Source organism: Ascidiella aspersa, chromosome 3, assembly GCF_963924565.1.
Source record: "Ascidiella aspersa chromosome 3, kaAscAspe10.2, whole genome shotgun sequence".
Taxonomy (NCBI): Eukaryota; Metazoa; Chordata; class Ascidiacea; order Phlebobranchia; family Ascidiidae; genus Ascidiella; species Ascidiella aspersa.
This window is the reverse complement of record NC_139449.1, coordinates 1,611,195-1,638,326: the sequence shown is the minus strand read 5'-3', so window position 1 is coordinate 1,638,326 and position 27,132 is coordinate 1,611,195. Positions and strand designations below refer to the sequence as shown.

The following is a 27,132-nucleotide window of genomic DNA, read 5'->3' as shown; positions in this document are numbered from 1 at the left end:
ATTTAATCCAAAATAAAGATTAATATTCTATGAATTAACAGGTGTGGACACGGTCGACTGCATATTGTGACGAAAGATACACAACATACAAAAAATCAGCTGGACCTGGAAAAAGATTAAAAAAGGCTGATACCAACGTTATTTTGCTCTTTTTACTGCATTCAAGTAAATTATTCATGAAAGAATGAGCAGAGACGATTTACCGGTCATCAAACTCAACGAACGTTCGCTGCAGAGGCTTCACGAGAAGTTTAAAAAACTGCAAGCAGAATCACAGTCGAGCCCTAGCGAAGCGAAAAATGCGAGACCTGTTCAACAGAAAGTTGCTGAAAAGAATCAAAATCAGCAACAGAAAGCTCCAGGTAAAGTATACTTGTTAACTGATCAAAGTAACAGTTGTTAACAACAAAATGTGAAACTTTTAAAGCTAATGATGAGTTCCTTCAGTTACAGTTTAGTTTCGCCTGAACTTTTAAAGATTATTGTGAAGCATTCTGTATTTAAAAAAAAAATGTAAAATACCTGTATGCACCAAAAACCAAAGTGTACACATTTGGCCGCCAAAGATTCGCGTCAAACTATTTTTTTTTTCAAATTCCAAGGCTTAAATTCCGCAAAATGCAATTTTTTAGTTGTAAAGCAGCAAATATTTTACCAAATTATGTCACTAGCATAGTTTTGGGCTTGAATTTTAGGAATTAGCCCCAAGGTCTTTGGCCCAAAGGCAATCAGGCCAGGTTGCAAAGTAAGGTCTGTGAGGGATAAATCCTTCCGCATTTTGCCGCTCAGCCGCAGTCATAGCCGCACATTTCATGTGAAATCAACGTTAAATGCGTTCAGCCTCGAAAAATTGCTTAAACGTGCAAAAATTTTGTCGCGCTAACGGTTTTTAGTGTAGTACTCCATTTTCAGCTGTGCAAATTTTGCAAATTACTTTATTACAGTTGCTCAAATTTGGGCGGAAATGTTATTTCAGCTGCGCAATTACAAGCTGCAAAATCGTGGGAGATGATTTTGTAGCTTGAAATTGCACGGCTGTAATAACGTTGTTTGTAAAATTTGCCCGGCTGAAAATGGAGTACTATACTGAAAACTGTTAGCGCGACAAAAGTTTTGCGTGTTTGAGCGATTTTTTGCGGCTGACCGCACTTAACGTTGATTTTACACGAAATGCGCAGCTGTGTGGGGAATATCCCCCCACAGGCCTTACTTTCCAACCTGGACTCAGTCTGCAATTTTGAGAATGTTTAACAATAACTAGTTCTGAAACATTAATTGCTGAAACCAGGGCTGCGGAGTCAGACTTGGGACTCGACGGAGTCGGTTTGTTTTGACGGAGTCGGACTCGGGACTCGAGTAAGACCGCATAAAACTACAAGAGCGCATGCGCAATATTAAATTTTGTAAAAGGAGGCAAAATGTAAGTTGTAAAAGTAAAGGCGGCAAAATGTAAGTAGTTAAAGTGTAATAGCAAATGGTGAAATATTTTTAAACCATGTAATGCGGGTGGATCAATTATGACACCAATATGAGTGGATTGCAAACAATCCACCTTAATTTTGTTGCGTAAATGGCTAAAATACAGGCTGTAGAGCCAGAGCTGGACTCGGGACTCGACAAAATCTTACATTTGGCTGGAGTGGGACTCAGGTGTATATTTTTGGCCGGAGTCGGACTCGGGTTGTTTTAAGTGACTCCGCAGCCCTGGCTGAAATGCTTATTTCTGTTATAGAGAGAAAACCAAAGCGTGCTCCGAAGTTTGAGGTTTATCGAGCTGGAGTCAGTCGTTTGTCCAGCCGAGAGTCAACAATCAAGAAAGAGAAAGATCCAGATACAATCAGGAATAAAAAATATGTGGATACGCAATCGACGAAACAAGATGCTGACACAATGAGAACGAAGCAAGATGTTGATGCAATGAAAGCTAAACAAGATGTTGATGCAATTAGGAATAAAAAAGATGCTGCTATTAATCGAAAAGAAAAAGATGCGGATAAAATTATGAAGAAAGATGCTGATGGTGATAGAAAGAGGTGATTAACATTGTTGTAAACATAGTTAATTTTTTTATAAAATATAAAAAGTATAAATAAAAAAATCACAGGACAAAAATGAAATTTGTTATATTAAAATATTTTAAATTTCATTGTTATCCTTTTTATTTTTATTCTATTTAAGATAAAGGCTAAATTTGAAACTCTAGGCCTGCCTAACAATTTTTGACCTAATCGGTTAAATATTTAATATTTATAAACACTATTAAATGAGATACAATGTATAACTATATGCATAATTTGTCTTAAAAACTGAATACTTAATTACTAAACAAATATCTGTTAGCTTGCCAATACTCAAAAACAAATTTATATTTCTCATAGTTTAAAACTTGAAATAGTACTATTTACATTTACCACTTATTAACTATTATAAACAAATATTTTTACAGTGGTATTTCTGCAAATAAAGGTCGGACCAAACAACAGACAAAATCGAAGCAATCCCCAAAGAGAAATGCAAGAGGTTGGTATAGAAACATTTGCTTGGTTTGAATGTTTGCATCAAAATTATTTTTTTATTGTTTTTCTTTAAGTATAATGGGTTGCGGTTGTAGTTAGACGTATAATGAATATCCAAGTCCGTACAGAAGAGGTCGTGAGCAGAGCTGGGGAGCCACCGAAAAATAGCATTAGCTCCGGCTCCAGCTCCGGAGCCATCGGGCAATTATTAAATTGCTCCGGCTCCAGCTCCGGAGTCGTAAAACTCAATCCTTTGGCTCCGGCTCCAGCTCCGGAGTAGTAAAACTCAAATCCTTTGGCTCCGGCTCCAGCTCCGGAGCCATCAAACACACACCAATGACTCCGGCTCCAGCTCTGGTGCCACCAGTCAATTATTCAATGGCAAGTTTTAAAAATTGCTTTTGGCTAACTAACGTTGGAGATGGAACAAAATATAATTTCTTAGCTTTAGCACCACAAACTGAAAAATGGCCCCAGCTCCACAAAAATAATAAAAAGGGCTCCGGCTCCGGCTCCACAAAAGTAATAAAAATGGCTCCGGCTCCGGCTCCAGCTCCACAAAAATAATAAAAATGGCTCCGGCTCCGGCTCCAGCTCCACAAAAATAATAACAATGGCTCCGGCTCCGGCTCTGGCTCCAGAGAAAATGCTTAGCTCCGGGCTCCGGGCTCCAGCTCCGGCTCCGGCTCCCCAGCCCTGGTCGTGAGTTCGAACCTCACTGCAGGCTAGTTGTTTTTCTAGTCTGCCCTGCTTGCATCACAGATCAACAGACTCGGTGAGTCTCAATGGCTGCCGGTGTACCATACAGAAGAGGGTAACATTTTGAAAATTTTAAATTAATCTTAGATAATGGCTGAAGGTTGTAGTTAAATGTAGAATGAATATACAAACAGAGGTAGCATTTTGTGAACAATTCGAATAAATCTCAAGATAATGACTGTACTTACACAGAAAATGAATAATAAAGCTCATACAGAAGTAGGTAGTATTTTGTAAACATCACAAATAATTCCTAATTTATTATAGACTTTGATATTTGTTCGAAGTTTATTGCTTTTCTAACTTAGTTTAACATTATGAACAAAACATTCATATGTATGTTTAAGTCTGTTACTTTCAATAGAGCTTAGGAAAAGTGTTCATGACTGGTTTACATTGTTACATTTAATATCTGTAGTGATAAAACATTGTGCAAAGTTTATTTATAAAATTGAGTATGTGAAAGTATGGCTTTGTATGTTGTTTAAAAACAGAAAAGCCCACGAAAAAGACTGAAGGAGCAAGGAAAAAAAGTGACCACATTGACATCACAAAAAAGTGAGTTGCTGTCGTTCTTGGTATTTATTTATTTCAACCCAAATCGTATCGTATCGTTTTAATGTAAACAGTTTAACAAAAATCAATATTTTAATGTGTAATTACCAGTGATCCCTCTAAGGTGCGAAACTGCACAATTGTGCAGCCACACCAGAAAATTGCGCAGTATAATTTGTCTCTTGCCCACTTACGTCATTCTCAAATTAAAACGAAAATATCTTCACTTTTTTGCCACAACAGTTTAAGCATTTCGCTTTGCCCATTTTTTCGTTGATGTTTGGAGCTAAGACAAGTAAACAAATCAAATCCACATTGATGATTGTGGCGTAACACATGTTTTGCCGGTACTTTTTTGCCTGATCGTTTTGCCGGTACTTTTTTGCCTGATCGTTTTGCCGGTACTTTTTTGTCTGATCATTTTTCATCCATGCTGATTATGTTTTTATATCTTACGTAGAGTTAAATTTAGGAAAACCAAGCTAAAAGGGAAAAAAATCAGGAGAATGCTGAGCACAACAGTCGAGTGTTTGAAAATAATTTGAAATCATAAATGCATTTTTGGGGTTGAATATTTTTACACAGCCGCAGTTTTTACGTGATTTCTGTGCATATACAGATGTGGGGTCAATTTAAATTATTGGCCCAGCTGAGGGGTCAATTTAATAATTATTGGCATATTCATTTTCAGAAATTCAAAGGAGCAAGTAGTTCGCGATTTTTAATTGTGTGCTAAAGGAATCAAATGTCCTATATTGCTAAATTGGACGTTTTGTCAATTTAACCCAGATAATCGGATGACACGACCGCATTGTTGCCATATCCTTGAACTTATTTAAACCCGATTGCAGTTGCGCATACAGATTTCTTGAGAATATTTGTTTCATGACGTCACGCTTTGTGCCTTCATCTCTAAAAAACTTAGTTTTAAAATATTCTTGCGCACACAAAAAATGTTTGCGCAATAGAAAATTTTCTTAGAGGGAACACTGGTAATAACATTAGAATGCCCTAGGCAACTCATAAAATGTTTCAAAAACTCCTGTTTAACTGTAACTTGAAACGTTCATATATACATTGTGTATACTGTGTATTCATCAAGAATAACGCCAAAATCCAATTAAGACTCTTAGAAAATCCGTCGAAATAAGGCCTAAATATTCAGAATAAGGCCTTTATAAACTTTTACCTAACCCGCAAACCCCACCCCTAATACATCACTAACGCCTCTAAACAATTTCGACCCTAACCCAATTTCTAACCCCTACAATTACCCACCAACATTCCCGACCTGGCCCAAAAAATCAAGTGCCAAACCAGTGGCACCGTTCGTCCAAATTTTGGGCATATTTCAGTAAAACATAAAAATTGGTAACGTACCGAGTATTGGTTGGCAAAGACGTAAAAAATGTGTGAAGTGATATTATTCGATCTTTACAAAATGCATTTAAATGGCGCAAAACACTTAAGTCTCTCCCTACAGATTCGAACAATATTTAGGCCTTATTCCAGTGAATTTAGGATGTATTCCGACAGGTTTACTAATATGATATTTTCATCCATTAACCTGGTCTATTTCTTCACCTATGAATTATGCCAATCCTTGTTAATTCAGTCACAGGTTTGAGACGGAATCCGAAAATGAGTTGGAATGGGACAATTACAACCACTCTCGGTTCATACAACGAAGGGAAAGTCCCCCGGACAAGGATTATTCCCTGGAACCAGAAGAGCAACCACTGGTGAGTTGATCATAGACATAAAAATCAGCATTTTTAGCAGATAATTTTTATAAAACGTTTATATAATTATCATATTCGGAATTTGTTTAAAGTAGCATTCCTTAATAAGCTCAAGTGTAAAAGCAAAGCTTTGACGACCACAATTCTCTTCACTGAACACAAAACATATAAAACTTGCATAGATATGTTAAATTTAATTAATATGAACCTTATCTGATTTTTTCTTAAATTCTGGAGAAATCTTATTCAAAACCAATCCAAGTACTTCAGTCGACCACTCAAACAAATCAGACGACAACGCACTTTTGGGTTGCGACCCATCGGCTGAAAAACACTGGTTTAAATCACATTAATCAATCAAAAATCATGCATTTGGTAATTGCTTGCACCCACACATTTCCTCCTTAAATATATACGTTTTTTTCAGAATGTGTAACAAGAAATAGTTGTCGCACCTAAGTAATTGCAAAATTCACGCTCTATAAAGTTGTTTACCGGTAACAACAGTACTGTTTGAAGTAATACACCATAAATTCTTCAAAAAATGAGCATTTTTGCTAAGATTTCAATTTTAGCTAAACAATTCATTTTCAGGGCGACCAGAAACAATTGTTTGACCCGAGTAATCCTCAAACACCGATAGTTGTGAGTTCGACGAGAAGAAATGGACGCTTTCACTCCATTGTATGTTGACATTTCAGTGTTGTAATGATTTAAGTCAATGACTAAATACAGTTTTTAAACGACATGTATTTTGTGCAAAGTCCTTTTTGACAAATGATTAAGTCAAGTCAAGTCAAACTTAACTCTATTGCACAACTTGACTTGACCTAGCTTAAGTCTTTTGGACAAATGACTTTCTGTTAAAATAAAGGTGTTTTTTAAGTATGTTTTTGTAAAATTGAGGTATATCTCAATTTTTTTACATAAAAATGTCAGAATTTATTTTATTCCTAATGTCATGTGTTTTGCAATCCCTTGCAATTTTTGGTGGATATATTTAATACTGTTTCTTAAGACGCAATTTTTTTTGTCTGTATAGGCCACCTCGAATCAATATGACCACACAGAAGATGAAGTTGATGGACTTGGTGCAAACATGTCATATAGGTTGGTGGGTTTTTTTTGTGGTGTATTTTAGGTTGAATTGAAATGTGAAAACCTAACATATTTCAACTTATGTACTAAAGTTGTAATATTAAAAATTTTTTCCATATTTCTAATATTTTTCCTTATGTATTGTCTAATCCTACCATTATTTTTTTATTATTTGGTTATTATTGGGAATCAGTATTATCAATATTTAGGAGGATATATATTTATATTAAAACCATACAAAATGACATAGTTTTAATATTCAAAAATATTATTTGTTCTTCAATTTGTAATTCTTTGTTTGGTTTTGTCGCATATAGTTTATTAAGTTTCCTTTGTTAAATATATCATCTGATAGTTTTTGTTTTTTACTTGCAGACATGACGAGGACGATTTTATGTCCACCAACAGGCAGCACAGAGTAGTTCCGTTGTACGACCAATACCAGGTTAGGACTGTGATTTTTCCTTAAAAATCAAAATGCTCGTTTACTTTATTTGTTGGCTGAATAAATATCAGTAAGAGATTGTCTGATAAATACATTTTGCCTTTAGTTTAAGATTGGCTAAGTTTTACTGAAAATATGTAATTGTTAAAACAAATTTAAAGATACAACAGGCCAATTTAAGATTGTAACATATTTATAGGGTTGCACAAAGTCTTTTAATTTGATTGCTTATTAAAAAGCTTATAAATAACCCTGTTTTGTCGAATGTCTTCCAAGTTTTTTTAAGTTTGTTTTAGTTTCAGCTTGTGTTTAGTAACTGTGATTTTTTCTAAAATAATTATATGTACAATTGTACATAGACTTTTTAATCATGTTTGGACAGAAAAAGATGGGTAAGCAATTGTCTGATACAAAGTACACTTTGCTTTTTTTCCTGTTAAAAAGTTTATAAGTAAAAAATAACCCTATGTTTTTTCAAAAGTTTCCAAATGTTTTTTAAATTGATTTTATTTGCAGCTTCAGTTAGGTATGTTTTGACCATGTCATGTTGTTTATACTGGTTTGTGTTTAAATTACAAAAAATACATTAAGTGTAACAATTTTAGGCCTTTTGAACCTTATAAGTTTTCTTTATAAAGTTTTAAGTTCGGTTTAACACCCCGACAGTTATTTAAACAACTTTTAGCATTAATTCTCATTACGCAATTCAGCAAAATGCCTCCAAAGCAAATAAAATATTACCAAAAGTTCATATATCTCACTCTGCATAAAACTCATGTTTTAAGCGAGAATTTAGTAATGCTATATTTAGCGGAACATTTTGAGCATCCCTGTAAAAAACAAAAAAGGCTGCTTTAAAACCATCAATGTTTTAATTTAACTCTTTGTTTTCAATCCATATTAAACTATTTTGTTTTCAGGAGACATATCACACTTCGGGTTACCATCAGTCAGTCACACCAGAACGGATGACTGGAGTGCGATTAATGAGCGAAGTTGAAAGAAATGAGTCGTGCATCAAGACAAGTCTGTCGTCCGCTGATTTCACATCGACCCAATTCATAGAAAATCTTCAAAAATCAAGGTAATTTTTTCTGTTGTGATCAAAGTTATATATACATAAAAATATAAATTTTGCTAAAAAGTTATCACGGGTCTCTAGAAATAAACAGAAACGGCCAAAACACAAGTTGGAAACAAGTCTTATTCTTTACCAACCCAAAAAACGATTATATATACAAAAAAAGGAAATACAGTAACACAATTTTTGTGGAATGTTTACATCTCATTTATCCATGTTTATTATTTGTAAACTTGGTAAAGTGACCCATAAAACAAGAATGTAAACCTGGTTTTACTTTGTCAATTTAAAAAAGATTTTTATTTTTTTTAAAACCCACGAAAAATTGTGATGTGAGAAACATTTTAGCAAGCGAATACCAGAAGTGATTGACACAGCCAAAATATTTAATTTTATTTACTTTTCACACAAATTTTTATTTTTTTTCTTTATGTTGTAATATTTATCAAAAGTATTATTTAGTAAGTCAAGCCTATATTAACCCAGTGATAATTTAATGCTTTTGTGTTGATGTTAAGACTATATCAAAGTTGTTTACTTTTTATTTCTCTATTTGCTAATACTTTTGTTTTTAATATTGTTTATATGATTAAACTTAAAGCACAATAATAGATGCAACGTTAAATTTTCCTCAATTTTTGAGAAAGTGTAATATAATTTGTAGCATATTGTGTCTAGAGTTGCAGTTAAAACTATGTTTTCTTTACTCTATTTAAAGTTACTTTAGTAAAAAATTCTACGAATTTTACAACTTTTTGTATAAAAAATAGTCATACAAATATAAGTTTGTACCCTTCATTGCACAATAATTGATGCGAGTTTGTTATAGCATGTGAAATAATTTGTGTTATACCATGTTTAGAGTTTCAGTTAAAGAAATATTTTCTTTACTTGTTTTAAAGTTACTTTAGTACAATACTAACTATAGTGTTTTTTGTTGTCAGACACTTTTTGATGGACAAATACAAGGGTCTTATTCTGTCGGACATTTCAATGGCAGTCAAGAACAACACAGAACAGACTTTGTGGAAAAACATATTCCACCAGGTATTTAACTTTTTCCTATATAGGCCAAAACATATAGCTGGTAATTTTGAATAAAAAAAATCAAAGAATGTTTAAATCAAGTACGTCTAACGTTTATAAGTAGTTCAAAACCACATTTTACTGTGAAATGTCAAAACAAACAAATCAACATACAATTAAATGTACGATGTTAAATTACAATTTGCAAATGTTTTTGTTCATTATGTACATAGACCTATTGGATCAAAGCGTATAGGAAGTTCATTTATGTCATTTAAGTTTTGTTCATTTTCTATACTGATAAAACACAGTTATGCGAGTTCGTCAAGTTTAAAAAAACAACATTAGTAAGTACACGAACGTTTGTTTGTCAGTTTTTGAAAGTTTTATTAAAGTTAAGAAATACTGTTATGTTGCAACCTAATGCGATGGTTGGTTTTCAGCCGGACTGTTGGATTTTCCGCGAGAAATTTATTAATTTTACAAATAGTCCATTAACATTAACGCAACGGACTTTTAAAGTGGTCTTTGCATATCGAAGCTATTATCACCATAAAAGCGATTTGCCTCAATTGTTGTGTAATAATAAGACTTGTGATGTAATAATAAGACTTGTTGTGTAATAATAAGACTTGTTGTGTAATAATAAAACTTGTGATGTAATAATAAAACTTGTTGTGTAATAATAAGACTTGTGATGTAATAATAAGACTTGTTGTGTAATAATAAGACTGGAATTGCGTGAAAATGTTGCTGGTAAATAACAAACACGCCCGAATGTAAATGTTGTGTTTATCCAGGCAGACCCAAATATCACACAAGAAAAACTGAAAGTTAATTATTTAATCATGTGTTGTTTATTTTAATATATTCAGTTTATCTATGTATTGTAAAGCCTTTAAAAAACCCTATGTTATTCAAAAGGTTTTTAATAGTTTTTGAATTTATTTTATGTCCAACTTGTTTGGTTTTTGGATTATATTTAAAACAAAACGTCCAGCGATCTAATTTTAGGTCTTTAAAAACAAATTTTGTTTGAAAAACTTAAAATATTTTTAAATTTGTGTGATACAATTGTGTGTCCGGGTATTATAAATTTTCCTTTAATGTTCCGTTGCTCAAAATGGCAACAAACACTGAACTAATGGTTGAGCATGACACATGAAATGTTGTACGAAACCAACTCACTTGGGAGTTATATGCCATCCCTGGGCACCAGAGTTGCTTGAAGTCAACCGTTAAGCTTATTTAGTGCTGATATTCCATATAGGCGCTGTTTTTCATAGTTACCATTAAAAAAAATTGATTGGAATTGGCACGATTTTTTTCTGCTACGCGAATTGGCCTCATAACAAACTCCTAAAGTTCTCCGGTGTAATTCCTTGTGGACTTATCTATCATTAAGTATCTTTCATAAGATGTTACAATCATAAGTGTTGCCTTTAGCCAGTCGTTACCAAAATAAAAGTATGCGGGCCAAATACACCACGCTGCCCTTTTTACGTATTCTGTTTTTGTGTAAAAGAGTTTTCTAACTTAAACACAAAAATATGATTTACATTTTAAATATTTGACCATTAAAATGTAGATTTCAACGTTTAATATTATAGTTGGTGCTCAGCCGTAATTACACAACAAACTCGGGCTTAAAAATAGAAAATGTTTGTATAATGTTGGTGACATTTATTTCTGAGTAATCTGACATACACCCGTCGCATACTGGAATAACACAGGTTCCTAATGATGTTAAAACTGTTCTTATAGGCGTAATATATATATTTCTGTAAGATTTAAAGAAATGGTTTTATGTTTTATCTGTTTTAATAAATAAACAGTCTTAAGATCTTTGGATACGAAGACAAGAATCTTTCTTTTACATTTTATTGTCCGCGGGAGATCCTTACTTTTCTAAAGTGTTTCAGCTTAGGTTCCCAATGTTTATTTGATGTTAATTTATTGCGTGTTATCATTGAACTTAATCTCTAAGTGTTGCTTTTATGTAGGGTTACTAAGATACAACGTTTATTATATGTTTAGGTGATCGAAAAACTGCGTGAGCACATCTCGATTGAAGACGACCCACCAACGCTAAAGGCTCTACTCATCAGCATACTGGACCAGGTACAAACAGCAGTAAAACCTATTGTTCAAGTTGACGCTAGCCTTGTCCGATACTTGTTGATTTATTCCGATACCTGTGCCCGATGTATCGGCCGAAAATTATCGCGGTCCGATACCAAATGACGTCATTATCATGCTCAGATAAGCAAAATTGTTCATACGTTCAATGGTAAAGATTTTCATTGTACCTTTTGCGTCAGGAAACCTATCTTAAACTTTTAATGTAATGTTTTCTAAGAAACTTACACTTACCTTTTTAAAGGTAGAAAACTTTTGTGTTAAATCGCAAAACATTGCCGTAATGCACAAATTTATTTGGTATTGAATTGGCATATATACCACCCTTATATCGGACCAGCAACGATAATACCATTTAGAATCGGTTATCGGCTCTGATCCGATATTATCGAACATTTCAAGTTGACGCTTTAACTTTCCCATTACTTTTTTACAAATGCATTATTGCATCGTTTTTGATTTTACAAAACTACTACTAATTATTATTTTTTTAAATTGCCTTTTTTTTTAAATTGCCGTCAAAAAGCTGTTACTGAACTCAATTGGCCTAATCAGGATTATAGTGTACTAGGTATATGCTATTCAGTATAATTATGTCGGCCTGTGCAACTAGGCCATGGTGATGAGGATATACTATAATGAGCCAAAGTAGCACTAGCCAATAATTACGTCATGCTTGTAATAATACACCGGGTAGGGAGAAAGGTTATTACCGAAATCAGTTGATCTAATTAGGATTGCAGTCATGAGGTTCATTAATGCATACTTATAATAATATAGTGCGTGCCTTTTGAAAGGCAATGATGGAATTAAGTCGGCCTAATCAGGATTCTAGTGTATTAAGTGCCTAGTACCCAGGAAATGTTGGCTTGTGCGACTAAGCCATAAATTCCCCATGGGTTTATATTGTGATCTATCTCTGGTGAAGTGCTACTATGTTATAATCGACAGTTATGGCTTACAAATAATAATATCCCTAGTGCCTTTGAAATGTCTTTTACTTTAATCAGTTTCCCTAATTTTGTACTACATTTAGGATGTCGGCCTGTGCATATTAATTTTACTAAACGCTTTTACTAAACACTTCATATTAATTTTACTAAACGCTTACATTTTCTGGTTAAATTTATAACTTTTTCGCAAAATATCCGCTTATATAGAGTGGCCCTGTATAATAAGTAAACCACTAAACTACGTCGTTTTTTAGATGTTAATGCGTTGAGTTTAAGCTAATAGAACACAAACTTGACAATACCTCTTTAAAAACTCAAGGCTTCGTTGTTCGGTTATTTTCAGCTGTCAGTTCGCAAACCATCTTTAAAAGTAGTTGGCACATCGGACGACGTGTTCCAGCTTAGCTTTGTTGTGATATAATTGTTTTCCACCTGTTTTGATACATGTGCTTGATATTTGTAGGCGAGTGAGTTCTACGAAGAATTGTTGTTCAACTTGCAGCGAGCTTACCACTTCGACCTGAAGGAAATACTCTCGAGTTTGGCCGCTGCTAAAACTGTCATGAAACGGGCAGGAAAAAAGGTTTGCTTTAATTCTTATTTAAGTGTTAAATCGGCAGAAAATTAACATGTTTCTTACAAGTGTTGTAATGACTTATGCCAATGATTTAACTTAATTGCACATAAGTCACTTAAGTCAAATCAAGTCATTTGAAAACAGTGACTTATGCGCACTTAAAAAAAAAGTTAAATCATTGTTTATCTCAAGTTTTGCACGTCAAACGATTATATTGCCACATTTTGTTTATTTGTTATTTTTGTTATTGAGTTACTGCTCATAATTCAAACTATTATTACCCGCACTTAAACATTGCTTCTTTTCAGACGAAGCTTGGAATAATGTGTTGCCAGAAGTGCCTTCTTTGTTTGGGAGATATCGCAAGATACAAGGAAAATACTGGAGGCACTCTCAACTATGGAAGGGCAAGAAAGTAAGTAAAGTTTCAACATTTTAAAATATTCGGCGTTTCAAAAATAAGTTAAGTTTTAGAGTTTCAAAATTTTTAGGTGCGAAGTAGAAATTTTAAATTCTATGGTTTCGAATCCCGAAGCAGTTATGCCGGGCCGAATAAAACTATAAAAGTTATTCTTGTTTAAACTTAATTTTTTTTCTAAGCTACATATCTCAATTAAACAAGAAATGTAAGTAAAGTATGGCGTTTTTAAATTAGATGCATTTTATAAGTTTACTGTTTCGAACCCCGAAGCATTTCTGTCGGGTGAGATAAACTTATAAATTTTCTTTGCTTTTTAATTTAGTTTAAGTTCCTTTCCTCACTTTATTAAAATTAACAAGTTTGGCGTTTTGCGTGGCTTTTATGCCGATGGTTTTTAATTTTTTTGTTTTAATATAAAAATGATCTAAACCAGGGTCACCAAAGTACATAAGGATTGACGATCGCGGGGTAAACATAAAATTTTGGGTCAAATCTTATTAACTTGGTTATTAAGGAAATATAAATGACTATAAAACATTAATTGTAAATAGCTTTAAAAAATGTCGTTCCGTTTAAAATTTCAAAAAAAATCAGTTTGGAATTGCATCCGACAAATTGCAATTTATGATTATTCGGAAAATATGTCGCGAACCGGAAGAATTAATTCTGCAGTTTTTTTTCCGATTCATTTAAATTTGATTTTAAATTTAACTGTTATTCGAATTTATAGTGATTAATTTATGTTGGGCAAAAGCGACTTATATGACTTACTTTAAATTGTATTTTAACTGCCGTGTCGCAAAGCAAAGGCGAAACACTTAAACGTTATATCATAGCACATGCTAAAACATCGTGCGGATAAATGGTACATGTTATTATTTTGATCATGTGTAATACAGTAATCAAATAGCTGGGGCGCCCACTTATGTTACAGATACTAATGTAGTCTCGTAGTGGTTCATTGCAGCCTGAGCTATATATTTTATATCGGTCAAGACTTAGGCACACGGTTTTAATACACAAACCTTTTCATTGAAAAAAAACTAAAAAAAAAAAACTAAAGGTTGCAAACTTACTGAGCTTGTTTCGTGCGGATGAAAATTTTCCGAAATAAAAAAGTGCGGATGGAAATTTTAAAGGTTGAAAAGCACTGGATTAGCACATGCTAAATGACATGTGAAAAAACATGTTAGACCAGTTTTTTATGGCGCCTAAAAACATGTAACTGCATGTTTGACTTTGCTTTGTAAAACATAGAGACTGTACAAATTTTAGTGTCAGTGTGTCAAAATTTTGCTATAAAAGGCGCCAATAATAATAGTGAATGTCGATTTCATGATTTCGCTTTTCTCACTTTAAAAAGTCCGTTTTGTAAAGAGGTAATTAAAAAAAATCAATCAAGTTTCAGTATTACCGACTTATATTACTGATTGGTGTGTTTTCAATATTTCTAAACAAGATTAATGGACGTTTTTTAAGCAATATTGACGTGTTATTACAAATTTACCTGCTAAAGACGTGCAAAGCTTTACGTACGCACAAACGTTTTACTTACGTAACCTTACGCGACGTGTTAAATAATTACCTGCTTACCTTTTTCCAGCGAATTAGGTGCTTATATTAAACGATTGTTTCGCGATTTACGTATGTTTAACAGACGTACGTACCTTACACGGCCCGTTTACGCACCTACCTTATGCGGACGCAATTTTTTTTCACGTTTTACGTTTTATGTACGTACTTTCAAATGACCTTTTGGGCTTTATGTACTTACCGTTTACGTACGTACGTTTTACGAACGGGAAACATGTTAGGATTTACGTACGTACCTTTTATTTACGTTTAAGTTTAACCTACCTATATTTTACTAGTCCATATAATTAGTACATATTTTAAATTAAAAATAAAGTTCTTTAAAGTTTAAAGAATGCACATTAGTTGTAACATCTAAACAGATGTAGGTTTACGCACATTAAAGCTTAACCAACTTATGCCGTATAACTTACCGCCGTTCTACGCATTATTTGAAGTTTGTTAAATACAATCCCTCTTAAAAAAAAATATCCCACGTTTACGCTTGAAGGTTCTACGTGCAGGCGCGCTGCGTAGACGCGCGTAACGGACCTTCGTACAACCAGCTTGCAGTGCTACGTAGCTTAACGGACCGTTTACTCGTTGATTTGTGTTGAGATCATGATGGGTGGCAAACAATATCAAAATGGTTATTTTTGTCATTCTATAGTTGCGGTGGGTGTGTTCCACAGGTCAAACAGCGTAGCTAATGACCAGCTTGCAGTGCTTGTACGTACCTTGTACGGTACGTTTACGCACCAACTCTTTACAGAAGTAGCTTTTGCGCCCATATACGCTTGACATACGTATTTCGTAACGTGTACACGCGGTAAACGTTTTATTTACGTACCTTAAATTGACGTCTCAGGCTTTATGTAAGTACCTTTTACGTACGTCAGTTTTACGAAAATGTTACGGTTAACGTACGTACCTTTTACAGGCGTGTTTGAATTTACAAATGTACCTTTTACGCACGTCAAAGTTTAACATAGGTACATTATCCTGTGCAATTACGCATTACAGATATTTCTACTTGAAAAAAAGAAAGTTCTAAAAACTCACTTTTTTTGCTTGTAGGTTCTACGTGCAGGCGCGCTGCGTAGACGCGCGTAACGGACGTCCGTATAACCAGCTTGCAGTGCTTGCTGTGCACACACGGAGACGATTGGATGCGATCTACTATTACATAAGGAGTCTGGCCACAACAGGATCGCCCATACTTACTGCCAGGGAAAGTCTGGCCTCACTGTTCAGCGAAGCTCACAGAAAGGTGCGATTTATTTTTTGTTATTTTTATTTAAAATTGGAATATTTTTATTTTTTGGACCAGAGGTAGATTTTATTTTTTTAAGTGTTACTTTTAAATTTCTAAAATTAAAAAAAACATTAAATTTATTTTTTAATCAATACTTTCCAAAAAAGAAAGCTACTTGTATATATAGATATATTGAAACAGTTTCCCCTTTTCTTTTACCACAAATATTTGCTTCACTATTTTTCCGAAAGGTTATTTATCTACTTTTTGTTAAAAAAAATATTTCAATAAAAATACAAAATCACTAATATTCGATGAAAACGACAATTCGCTGCTTCCAATTTTTTAAAATGTTTGTCTAGCATTATGACTTTAGTGTTTTTATCAAAATGGAATAAAACGACGTGTTTTGCATTCCTGGCTATATCGTTTTTATTCTTCGATTTTTAGCTTGAAATTATTCAGAGTTCGGAAAAGAAGGCTTTGTCACCAGAATCAAGAAACGAGAAAAAAGATTTCCCGAAAGTCAAAAGGTAATAAAGCCCGTGTTCGTTACATGTTTGCCCATTTGGAAACCTTAAAGAAGTTTCACAAAATTTTCATTTTCCGATATTTTTTAATATATTTTTTTTCTTTTTTTTAAAATAAGGTTACATATACGTTTTTTTCAAAAATAAGGTTACAATTTTTTTTCTATTTTTCTAAAATAAATTTTACAAAACTTTTATTTTCCAATTTATAGTGAAACGAAGGAACTGTGGATTTTTCCAAACTGTTCGATTGAAAGCACAAAAGCCGATCCAATAGAAGAAGTGGAAAGTAACAAGATATCTCCACACCACGACCACTTGAAGCCATCAGAGGTGTGTTAAACCAGGGTTTCAAAACTTTTTCCGCGGCCAGCCAGATAATGAGTAAAACAGAGAAACTTTGGCGAACCTATTCTGTTCAATGAACTTTTTGTAAATTAACATAATAGAAGACTTAGCATAAAAAAAGTGAATTTAATTAAAATGAGCAATGTGTTCGTATTTCTCACACAGTTTTCTCAATTCTAAAGAAATCTTACCAATATGAATACATCTAACCCTGGGATCTGTGGACTACTGCAGTCGGCGAACCAATTGAATAAAACAGCGGCAAATTTTTGCGCCTTATAATAATATGGACTTTACTTATAATTAATATAAACCTTTCGGCAATAGTCTTTCCTCATAAGATACAAGCTATATTAATAAAAAATATGTCATTTTTGTTTTGTTTAGAGAAATGACTTGTTCTATTAGTTGTTTTGATCATAAATACATCTAACTTAAAAACTAAGTTGTCTTGAAATAGCTAAAGCAGTGTGGTATTCAGTAGTACTTCTAAACATTTTTTTAATAGTAGAAGCACAGTTTTGTGAAATTGCATTTGAAATATGTTGAAATGCATGTTAAAGTAGAAGGTATTATTTTGTTGTTTAGATGGTGAAGAAGTTCATTCTCGTGTTCCTGAACGTTCACGGCAAACTTTTCACCAAGGTTGGATACGATTCCTTCACAGAGGCGAGGAACAACGCACTTCAGCTGTTTGTATCGGTTGGTCACTATTGAATTTTTTAATTTGGTCAGTTGCTTTTTCAGGGTGGTGCAGGTAGTAAAAATTGACAGCAAAACAATAGAATTGTCCGAATCCGCCTCTACATGTTACTTACGATATAAAAATAAAAAAGACGTATAGACGTAATCAATTCAACCAAAGCGTCAACAGACTCCCTGAACTTAATTAAACTGACAAAAGTGTGGTCGCAAGAGCCTTTTTTAATTTGGTCATTTTTTTTTAAGTTGGTGCAGGTAGTAAAAATTTACAACAAAATAGATAGGGCCTTTGCCTTTGATAGCAGAATTGTTTTTGTAGTTTTTGATTGCACAGTTATTTATATTTCCTTCGTAAAACGATAACTAAGTTATTTAACTTTCTATTTGGCGGCCAACTACAAAATATATTTGATCGATAAAATTGATCACATAAGCCAGGGATGTCCAACCTGCGGCCCGCCTGATATTTACGTGCGGCCCACCACTAATTCTCACTTTCAGTAGCCTTTATTAAAAACAGTTGTTTCGACTATCATCAAAACGTGAAGATCACGCAGTATTTGATGTAGGCATAATCTTGTGTTTTTTATAATCGAGTCTAATGTCGCATTTCAACATCCATCGAGACTTTGTGCACCCATCATTGCTAAGCAAGATGTTTGTTTTTCTGAATGTGTGTTTTTTCGGACCGTTTTAAGGAAATATGTCAGCCCAAACACGTGAAAACTTAAATTTTCGCATATTTGCGCATAAGTTCACTCTCGAACAACGGGTGTTTATAAGTTAGGTTGTTTTATGACGTCACGATATGACGCAACTTATGACGTCACCCCTTTAATTTGAGAGGTTTTGCGGCCCATCAAAATTTTTAAAGTGGCAATGCGGCCCATTCTGCTAAAAGGTTGGACATCCCTGACATAAGCAAATGATCAAAAACTACAGGAGCGTTTTAATTTTTAAAATGCGCCGAACATGCCTTGAGAGTTTCATTTTAACAAACCGCTTTCCACGTTTATTTTAAAATGTTATTTGCAAATAATTACGTGAATCTTAAAAAGGCTCGAAAGACAACCCCAACAGCAAAAGCCAATTCACGAAACGACCACACCCTGTGCTATTACTTACACTTGCTCAGTTGACATTTTGTTTTTGAAACAAGCGATAAATAATAGTCCTTATGACCAGGACTGGATTTAGACCATGAGAGGCCCTAGGTTTTTCCATTTGTGAGGCCCTTCCCATTTTTGAGCTCAGGGGTCGGCAACGGGCCAAAACCAAACTCACAAAGGTCTCTGCGGGCCGCACGTAATGCATTATTTTCTTTAAAGTCATGATGTCTTTCTAAAATATCTTAAGCCGGTTAAAGTTCTGCAAATTGTACTCTCTACTGTAGCTGATCGAAATACCTTAATAAGAGACTGTTATGAGGATTGCAGTTATTTTGCCTAATTTATGGAAAAGCAGCCAATTTAAATTGTACAATGCGAACGAAGGAACTAAAAATGGACGAAAACAGCCTTTGATTTTATATTTCATGGTTTACAAGGATGTTAATATAATCTCACTCTTCGCTTTTGTATATTATTTGGACACCATTGTTGTACAGTTTCGATGCACTAATCACTTGGTTGTTTAGTTAAAACATCTATTTCGTAATTTGACTCTATGTTCGAAATTTTTTGATCGAGCGTAGTATATAAAAAAAATGACGTAAAGATGTACGCGATTTAAAGCAAAGCCGAGCGCAAACAAATTGCTCGGCCCGAACCGCTTTGCTATGTTGTTTGAACTCTTTCGTTGTACAATTTAAATGAGCTAATAAGCTGGTTATTTAGTTTGTTAAAACATCTATTTCGTAGTTTGACATCAGTATATGTTGCATACGGCCGAACTTCCGCCTTGGACATTTCCCTGTTGGTTCTACTGATTACCAGGCTTACCCTTCAAAAAGCTCGTGAAAACACCTCTGGGAACACCGCGACACACCTCACATGGTTTTGCGACCAACCGGTGTATCACGGCCGTGGCAGATTTTCTCATTCTGACTCCTCCCCCTAATATCTTCCAGTTTCTAACTTTTCTAAATTTCAAACTTAAGGTTTATCAAAAAAGGTCCATCCACCCTTTGAACTAAAGTAGACTCTGATTGTATCTTTCAACCTACCAAACTTTTAAATAATATTTTCGATTACAAAAAAATATTAACAAAAATCCAGCTATGACGTAACAAATAACTGAATACCGTGACGTCACAATTCAAGCATTATTAGAAAGTATGCGTTGTCGAACGAACTGTTTTTTACTAAAAATATAAAGAAAAATAATGTTTTTAAAAATGTTATTAGGTTTTTTTAAATCGAACAAATTTTGCGAAATGTTGTCATTTTTTACGGTTCGACAGCACAATATCACATTTTTTTCAACCTATTGACTTCAATTCAGTTTTAATCCAAAATATTTTTTAGGTTTTGAATCGTGCATCTAGTCACGTGACTGAGACGATGATGTTGCACATTTTTGCGGTCAACTTCTTCAGCGTTCATGACCAAGTCAAGCGCTCCACCTCAGGTTAGCATGGTCACGTGATCTTTCTACTGTTATTTTACTCAATAAAGAATGGCTTTCACCAGTGGTTCTTAACGTGTTTCTTTACTGGCCTATTTTCGTTGCACAAAACTTCTGTGACTCAATACATTTTTGTGGAAGAAATTGGTAGAAATTGGTTTATAACAAAAAAAAACAGCAGAACGTATATTAATACAAAATTACTGATTAATCATTTATTCCACCGTGCATTAGTGAGGTACTTGCTTCTGGACAATAAATTTAGGTTCATTTACATTTCTTGTCAATTCCTCACCAAGCCATTATTCCTGTAAAACTATGTAGAGTGACACAAAGAAAATCAATAAACCGTAACTACAAGTTTTTTGATATTAAACAATTTAATTAAGTGTCGCTTTGTTAAGAATTTTCGTTATATTTTATTAAAAAAGTTTTTCAATTTTTTTTTAAAGATTTGGCTAAAACCATGTTTAGCTTTACAACTAATAAATAACAAGATTTAAATAACTGCAATTGCGTTTTAAATATTTTAAAATAAAAACTTTAAAAAAGCTATTTTACAGAAATTAGAACAAAAGTGGCCAAAGTGTTTTTTTTTTTTTTTCAATAACTTATCGCATTTTCTTAATAAAGTGAAAACCATCTACTTTCCACCGTATAACTCCTCTTTAGACGACAAGGGCGCCACCAGCCTGCTGCAACCCGCTCTCGAGTTCGCCCTCGCTATGACGTCATCACTGGTGACGCGCATCAACGAGGTGACGTCACGTGGTGCGGCGCTGGTGGGGTTACTACAGGTCAAGGAGCTACAAGTGTTACTTCCGGTGCTCAAGCTCTGTTCTGATTGGATGTTCGCGAACCGGGATTTGTGGTATCCTCGCCCGCCTGCGAGGGAAAAAAGGTAGACTGTTAAAGATAAAACATAAAAATATATAAGTTCATGTACATATATACATATATAGATGACTAAATGTATAGAAAATATTTAAAAAAAATTGAATTTTAAATCCTCGGCCGCCTGTGAGAAAAAGGGTAGATTGGTTTTAACAAAAAAACTCATATCTATACTTTAATATTATCTATGCTTAAACGTGCCGTATAGCCTACATTATATATACATATGTATATTAAAAAAATGAAATTTTTAATTTCTAGAGAAAGTTATCCATTATTAAAAAATAATATATATTTATAAAAGCTAGGATTCAGGTAGTTAGAAGTATTTTGCGATATGTTTGTTTTTATGACGTCCGTCTTGACAATTCGGGCTTTTCACAACTTTTTTATTTCTGGCTTAATTTTGTTGTCCCCTTGTTTATATATCCCCATGGCACACATAAGCATTTTTGCGTAGCGAAAACTTGAATTTCCTTAAACAGCAATTTTATGATAAATATTTCAACATTGCAGTGATAAGTTGGACATATGGACGAACCTAGCTCATATGTGTGATTGGTTGTGCGACGACCAACTTACTTTTCCCATGCAAGTCTTTTCAGCATTTGACCACGACTGCACAGAGGTACGAAAATCATCTAAGAATGGTTGTGTTTTAGTGACTTTAGTCACTGACTTGGCTTGACCTTAATGTTTCAGGCAAATGACTTGGCATACATTTACTTGCAAATTGGATGAATACCGTGGCTTACTTAAGTCATTTACGCAAACGATTTGACTCGGATTTATTCGACAACAACTGCACAGAGACGAGTAGAATAAATCAGGGCCGCCACCTAGAGTATTCCAATCTTTAAAAGTCAATTTGAAAATACTATGTTTTTACAAGAGTCTTAGAATTTATTTTATGTGCAGTTCAAGTTATGTGTTTAGAAAGTGACTTTGTTTAACAACTTTTAAATTATTGTATTCTTCGTATTTAAAACCTACAATTTTTTTTAAAGTATTTGAATGTCTTCGAACTTATTTTAAAGTATTTTACTACTTGTTTACAGAACTTGCTTTTATTTTATTTTTTTAATTTATTTTTTTTTCTTTTACACATTTTTTTCCTCAAAGATTGACTTACCAGAAGACCACGAGTTTGCTGGGTTTGTGCCGCTGCTAAAATATGACCTTGAACCTAAGTTCGTGCTCGACTGTGACCTTGAACATAGTCACGTGCTCGCCCTGCAGTGCGTAAGACTCACACTGATTCAGGATTTCCTCGGATACCTCTGCGGCATGGAGCGCCCTCTGCTGGCCTTCAAAAATGGAAGGTAAGTCGTTGACCCTTGACCTTTGACCACTGACGTACCGACCAACATAGATTAATATTATTGATGTTGTTTATTATTGAAACGGAAGGTAAATCACTGACTAGTGGACAACTAGGTATATTTTCCTTTTTTAAATTAGATTGGAGTTAGAATTATATCATTTTAGTTCTTAAATTAGATTACAATTAGGAAATTCTCGAAAAACATTATTTGAACTAGAATTACATTTAATTATCACAATCAATATAGTTTAAATCGGAATTTATTCTCATAAGAATGTGAATGGCAAACATTTGTGTGATAATTTGTGTACGTTTTTTTGCAATATCCTGTACAGTAATGGAAGTTAACCACTAAACCACTAACTCTGAACTAACTAATTGCGTCGAGTCCCGAGTGTTTAGGCTATTTCACTCATTGCGTAACTAAAATAAACCTGGATATTAAGCAATCCATTTATAGCGGTGTCATATAAATCCATAAACACGACCCCATGCCAATCTACCTTTACAATTTCCAGTTTCTGCTTTATTAGTTTAAGGTAGTCTTACTCGAGTCCGACTCCGGCCCCAAAGCCCTTGTAAGATCAAACACGCCTTGGTAGAACACAAAGCTCTTGTTGGCTTTTCACAATTCTTATTATGTACAAAGGTACGTTGCTCTGGTGGATTCTGGTGAACAGGATGAAAGCGTAGCCATCAATCACGAAGTAGATGCACATTTAGTGAGTATTAAAATATTAAGTTAGCTATTTTCTATCGTGTAACATTTACATCAGGGGTTCTTAAACTGGGTGTACTGGTTTTAGGGCAGGGGTTCTTAAACTTTTTTTACCGCGGACCCCTAAAAATTTTGTTTACCTCGCGTGGACCACTGTAGGCAAAAAAATTAAAAAAATGACGTCGTAAATTGACGTCACAGTACAAATGGACTTCATAAATCTGCGGTTTTTGGTCCAAAAAATGGGAAAGTGAAATGGAGTCTAAATACATTCAGTGCAAAACCGTTTTATTTTTAAATTATTTGTTTTCTTTGAAAAAATGGTAACTTCCTAAATATACACTAATATTTCAGCAAGGCCTTCATGGACCCCTAAAACTAGTTCGCGGACCACAAATGGGTTCATGGACCATAGTTTAAGAACCCCTGTTTAGGGGGTTCATGAAAGCCGAGTTGAAACCTTACTGTATGATTTAAAAACAGAAACTTTTTTCAATGAATAGAGTTTATTAGCAAAATTGTCTCTTGGTATGTAGGTGTATATAATAGACTTAGTAGTCTGCACCCTTAGGGGCCTTCGATTGTTCAAGTAAAAACCTAAAATATTGTGACGTCATGGTCTTTATAGCTATCTACTTCTTTCCAGTTTATTTTACTTTTATTTATTTTTATTTTCAAGGTTAAAATCAGTGAAAACGTTTTTACATTTTTTTTGCTTTTTTCAGATAAACGACGATTCCGGCGCTGATGTCGTCACCGACAATCACAACCCGCACCTACCGCTAGGTGGCGATGTTACGGACCTCCAGGCACTGCACGTCACGCTCCAGCGCACAAAGATCGCCCAGGAAAGAAGGAGGTCAAGGATCCAGGTGAAGAGACTGGCTGGGAACATTTGCTGCACTGTTGTGCCTAATTAAACAGTTATTGCAAAACCGAATTGAAGTTCAAAAGAACAGAAAAAATGCCAAATAGCGAAGTTACTTAGTTAGCTATCTTTTAAGTGCAACAAAATTTCTCTTTGAAAACATAAAATTTCTCACATTGCAACTTGGGTTTTCTATATAACAATCCTAACATTTGTTTTTTCCAGGCTTCCCTGAACGCAAACGAAGCGGTTGAAAGTAAAGTTGTGAGAATCCAACCGAACTTTGTAGTTCCCGACACCAACTGCTTCATCGACCATCTCCAACTCATCGCAAACTTGCTCGACTACAACCAGTTCTTTATATGCGTTCCACTTGTTGGTCGGTGACTGTGTATACATTTTTCACACCTTTTTTAATAGTTTTTTTATTTATTTAATTTTTTTTATTTTGAAATGTTAGTTTTTAGTGCTTTTTTCGGGTAAGCTACTAGGGGTTACTCGTTTTCAAACACAAAAACAAGACACTAAAAACGAGCTAAAATATAGTTGAAAGAACTTTTTTATACATCATTAAAAAAATTTAAAAATATCCCAGTAATGACAAAAAATACATAAGAAAAATTTTTTTTTTACTTGGTTTTGCAATATATCATTTAACTAAGCACAATAGCACGACTTTTAAAACTAAAAATATATTTTTATCAACATCGTAACATTCTTAAAACATCATAAAAAATTTGCTGATTGCTTATAAAATATTTTAACTAAACACGACAAAAAAATAATTTAAAAAGTAAAATGTTTATACGTTGAACACCCCTGTTCACCTGATCGTTTATCATGAGAGGTGCGACCAGAAGTCTGCGGGCTTTGGCGTCCCCATTTCCCGCCCAACCAACTTACCAGGCCTAATGTGCGCAAACTGGGTCATTAATTTCATTACAAAGATTTAACAAACAAATTCTTCCAAGTAAATGGTATAATAAATGTTTTAAATAATGAATCACTGACTAACGTAACGACGTAAAATTTATTTCAATAGATTTAAAAATAATTAAATAAATAAATGAAAAAGTTTTGTCATTTAGTAATTCCAAAACATAACTAAAATGTAACAAACAAATCCACCCAGTGTATGACGTCACGTAATGAGGTAAAGTTTATGAAACACGTTAATTTCTGTTTTCAGGTTGCGCAATATAGATATTTTTTTACTTTTTTTTGTGTCTTCAAGATATTCGTTTAGATTTTTTAGGTTATTTTTTTTTGTTTTAAAAAACGGTTTTTGAACCTAAAAAATAAAAATTCTCCCTCAGTTGTTTCCGAGCTTGAGGGGATTTCCCAGGACTCTCGCGGCAACGACTCCCACTCAACTCGAGTGCGACGCGACGCCCTTGAGGCGAGTGCCTTCCTCAAGCGTAAGTTCGAACACTTGAGGGACACAAGACTGCTGGCGCTCACCAATCAGGGGAACCCCCTAGCGACCATCTCGTTCAGAACGCAGCAACATTCGAGCGACAAGGTAAGAATTGGAAGCAAAATACAGGGTTGCCACTAAGTTTTTAAATCTTTAAAGTGTTTGAATTGATGGATTAAAAATTCTTTAGACTTTCCTGTCTTGATCAAAGTCAGTCTCTTTTTTTTTTATTATCAAAAACTTATAAATCTTTGATAAAGTCAGGAAAAGGAAAGTCTAAAAGAATTTTTAATCCATCAATTCAAACACTTTAAAGATTTAACTTTGATAAAGTCAGGAAAGTTTTAAGAATATTTGCCCCCATTTTTACGTGTAAGGGCGAGGAGATATGTTTTTATTTTATACATTCAGTTTGCCACTGATTTGAATTGATTTACGTAGTTAAAGTCTTAGAAAAAACGTTTTTCCAAACTCTTTGAATCTATTATTATTGTCTTAAATTTTATTTTGATTAAATATTTTTTAGACTTAAAAATTTTTTTAGACTTAAGTCATTCTATTATAAGTTTAAGAACTGTCCGATCCTTAAAATTTTTTTCCGATACTTGATATTGTTGTAGTTAGACATATATACGTAAGTAGGAAGCATTTTGTGAACATTTGGAATAAATCTTAAATATTGGCTGGAGCTTAGAGGTTAGAGTTAGACGTAGAATTAATAAGTCTATACAGAACAAAACTAGCTTTTGGTGAACGTTCCGAGTATCTATTATTCACTTTTCAATATCCGGGTGTGATATATGGCATTTGATATTCTCAATAATAGTGAAAATTGAATATAACGCAGGCAGTTATTTTTCTCGCTTTTCCACAGGGCACGAACGACGACATGATCCTTCAATGTTGCACCAAACTTTCCGAAAATAACCAGAAATCGACAAAAAGTTTGACCAAGACTGTGGTTCTACTAACAGACGACAGAAATCTGCGGATTAAGGCGATGAGTCAATCTCTTCCAACTCTCGCAATTAGTGAGTTTTCTAAGATGGCGAAAGTCACCTAACTGCGCTATTCCTTCTTGACGCTTTTTACATTTCGTTTCGGTGGTTTCAATGCGTTCTTACCTTCAATACAACATTGTTATTTTTTCTTCGTGTTCTAGTTTGAGCTTTACAGGCAGGGCTGCGGAGTCGGTTAAAAATAACCGGAGTCCGACTCCGGCCAAAAAAACTAAACCCGAGTCCGAGTCCCGAGTCCAGCCAAATGTGCGATTTTGTCGAATCCCAAGTCCAGCCCGGACTCTAAGCCTGTATTTCACCAATTTACGTAACTAAAATAACGTGGATATTCAGCAATCCACTTATAGGGGTGGCGTGTAATTTATTCACTCACAATACATGGTTGGAAAATATAAGTAAGATTACAAACGGTTTAAAAACCTTTACATTTTCATTTTGCGGCCATATTAGTTTTAAAATTCGGTACTGCGCATGCGCATGTCGACTCGGGACGCGGGTAGTTTTACAAGGTCTTACTCGAGTCCCGACTCCGCAGCCCTGTTTACAGGTAATTGTTTCAAAGTTTTTTAGGTGTTGCTTTCAAATGGTCTTTAAGGAAACCTAAACCG

At 34.1% G+C, this 27,132-nt stretch overlaps 1 protein-coding gene across 1 annotated transcript; it reads left to right on the top strand.

Moving 5' to 3' along the window:
- The first annotated feature begins 111 nt into the window (after positions 1-111).
- On the top strand, positions 112-26,611 carry LOC146158028 (telomerase-binding protein EST1A-like). The gene is made up of 24 exons (XM_083383665.1): positions 112-362; positions 1,733-2,033; positions 5,446-5,572; positions 6,167-6,256; positions 6,615-6,682; positions 7,046-7,115; positions 8,036-8,199; positions 9,141-9,243; positions 11,260-11,343; positions 12,778-12,897; positions 13,200-13,306; positions 15,962-16,154; positions 16,590-16,672; positions 16,882-17,002; positions 17,606-17,719; positions 20,185-20,287; positions 20,957-21,185; positions 21,695-21,806; positions 22,301-22,500; positions 23,152-23,224; positions 23,946-24,092; positions 24,314-24,467; positions 25,405-25,610; positions 26,380-26,611. The coding sequence occupies exons 1-24, from the start codon at positions 185-187 to the stop codon at positions 26,566-26,568; spliced, it is 3,336 nt and encodes a 1,111-aa protein (XP_083239791.1). The 5' UTR covers positions 112-184; the 3' UTR covers positions 26,569-26,611.
- Positions 26,612-27,132: the final 521 nt, after the last annotated feature.

What these genes read in the sequence shown, in the direction of transcription:
- LOC146158028 (XM_083383665.1), top strand. Translation starts at nt 185, where the DNA reads ATGAGCAGAGACGATTTACCGGTCATCAAACTCAACGAACGTTCGCTG. An exon ending in GCTGATGGTGATAGAAAGAG is followed by an intron (nt 2,034 to 5,445) that starts GTGATTAACATT and finishes TTGTTAATTCAG; the next exon opens with TCACAGGTTTGAGACGGAAT. An exon ending in ATGGACGCTTTCACTCCATT is followed by an intron (nt 6,257 to 6,614) that starts GTATGTTGACAT and finishes TTGTCTGTATAG; the next exon opens with GCCACCTCGAATCAATATGA.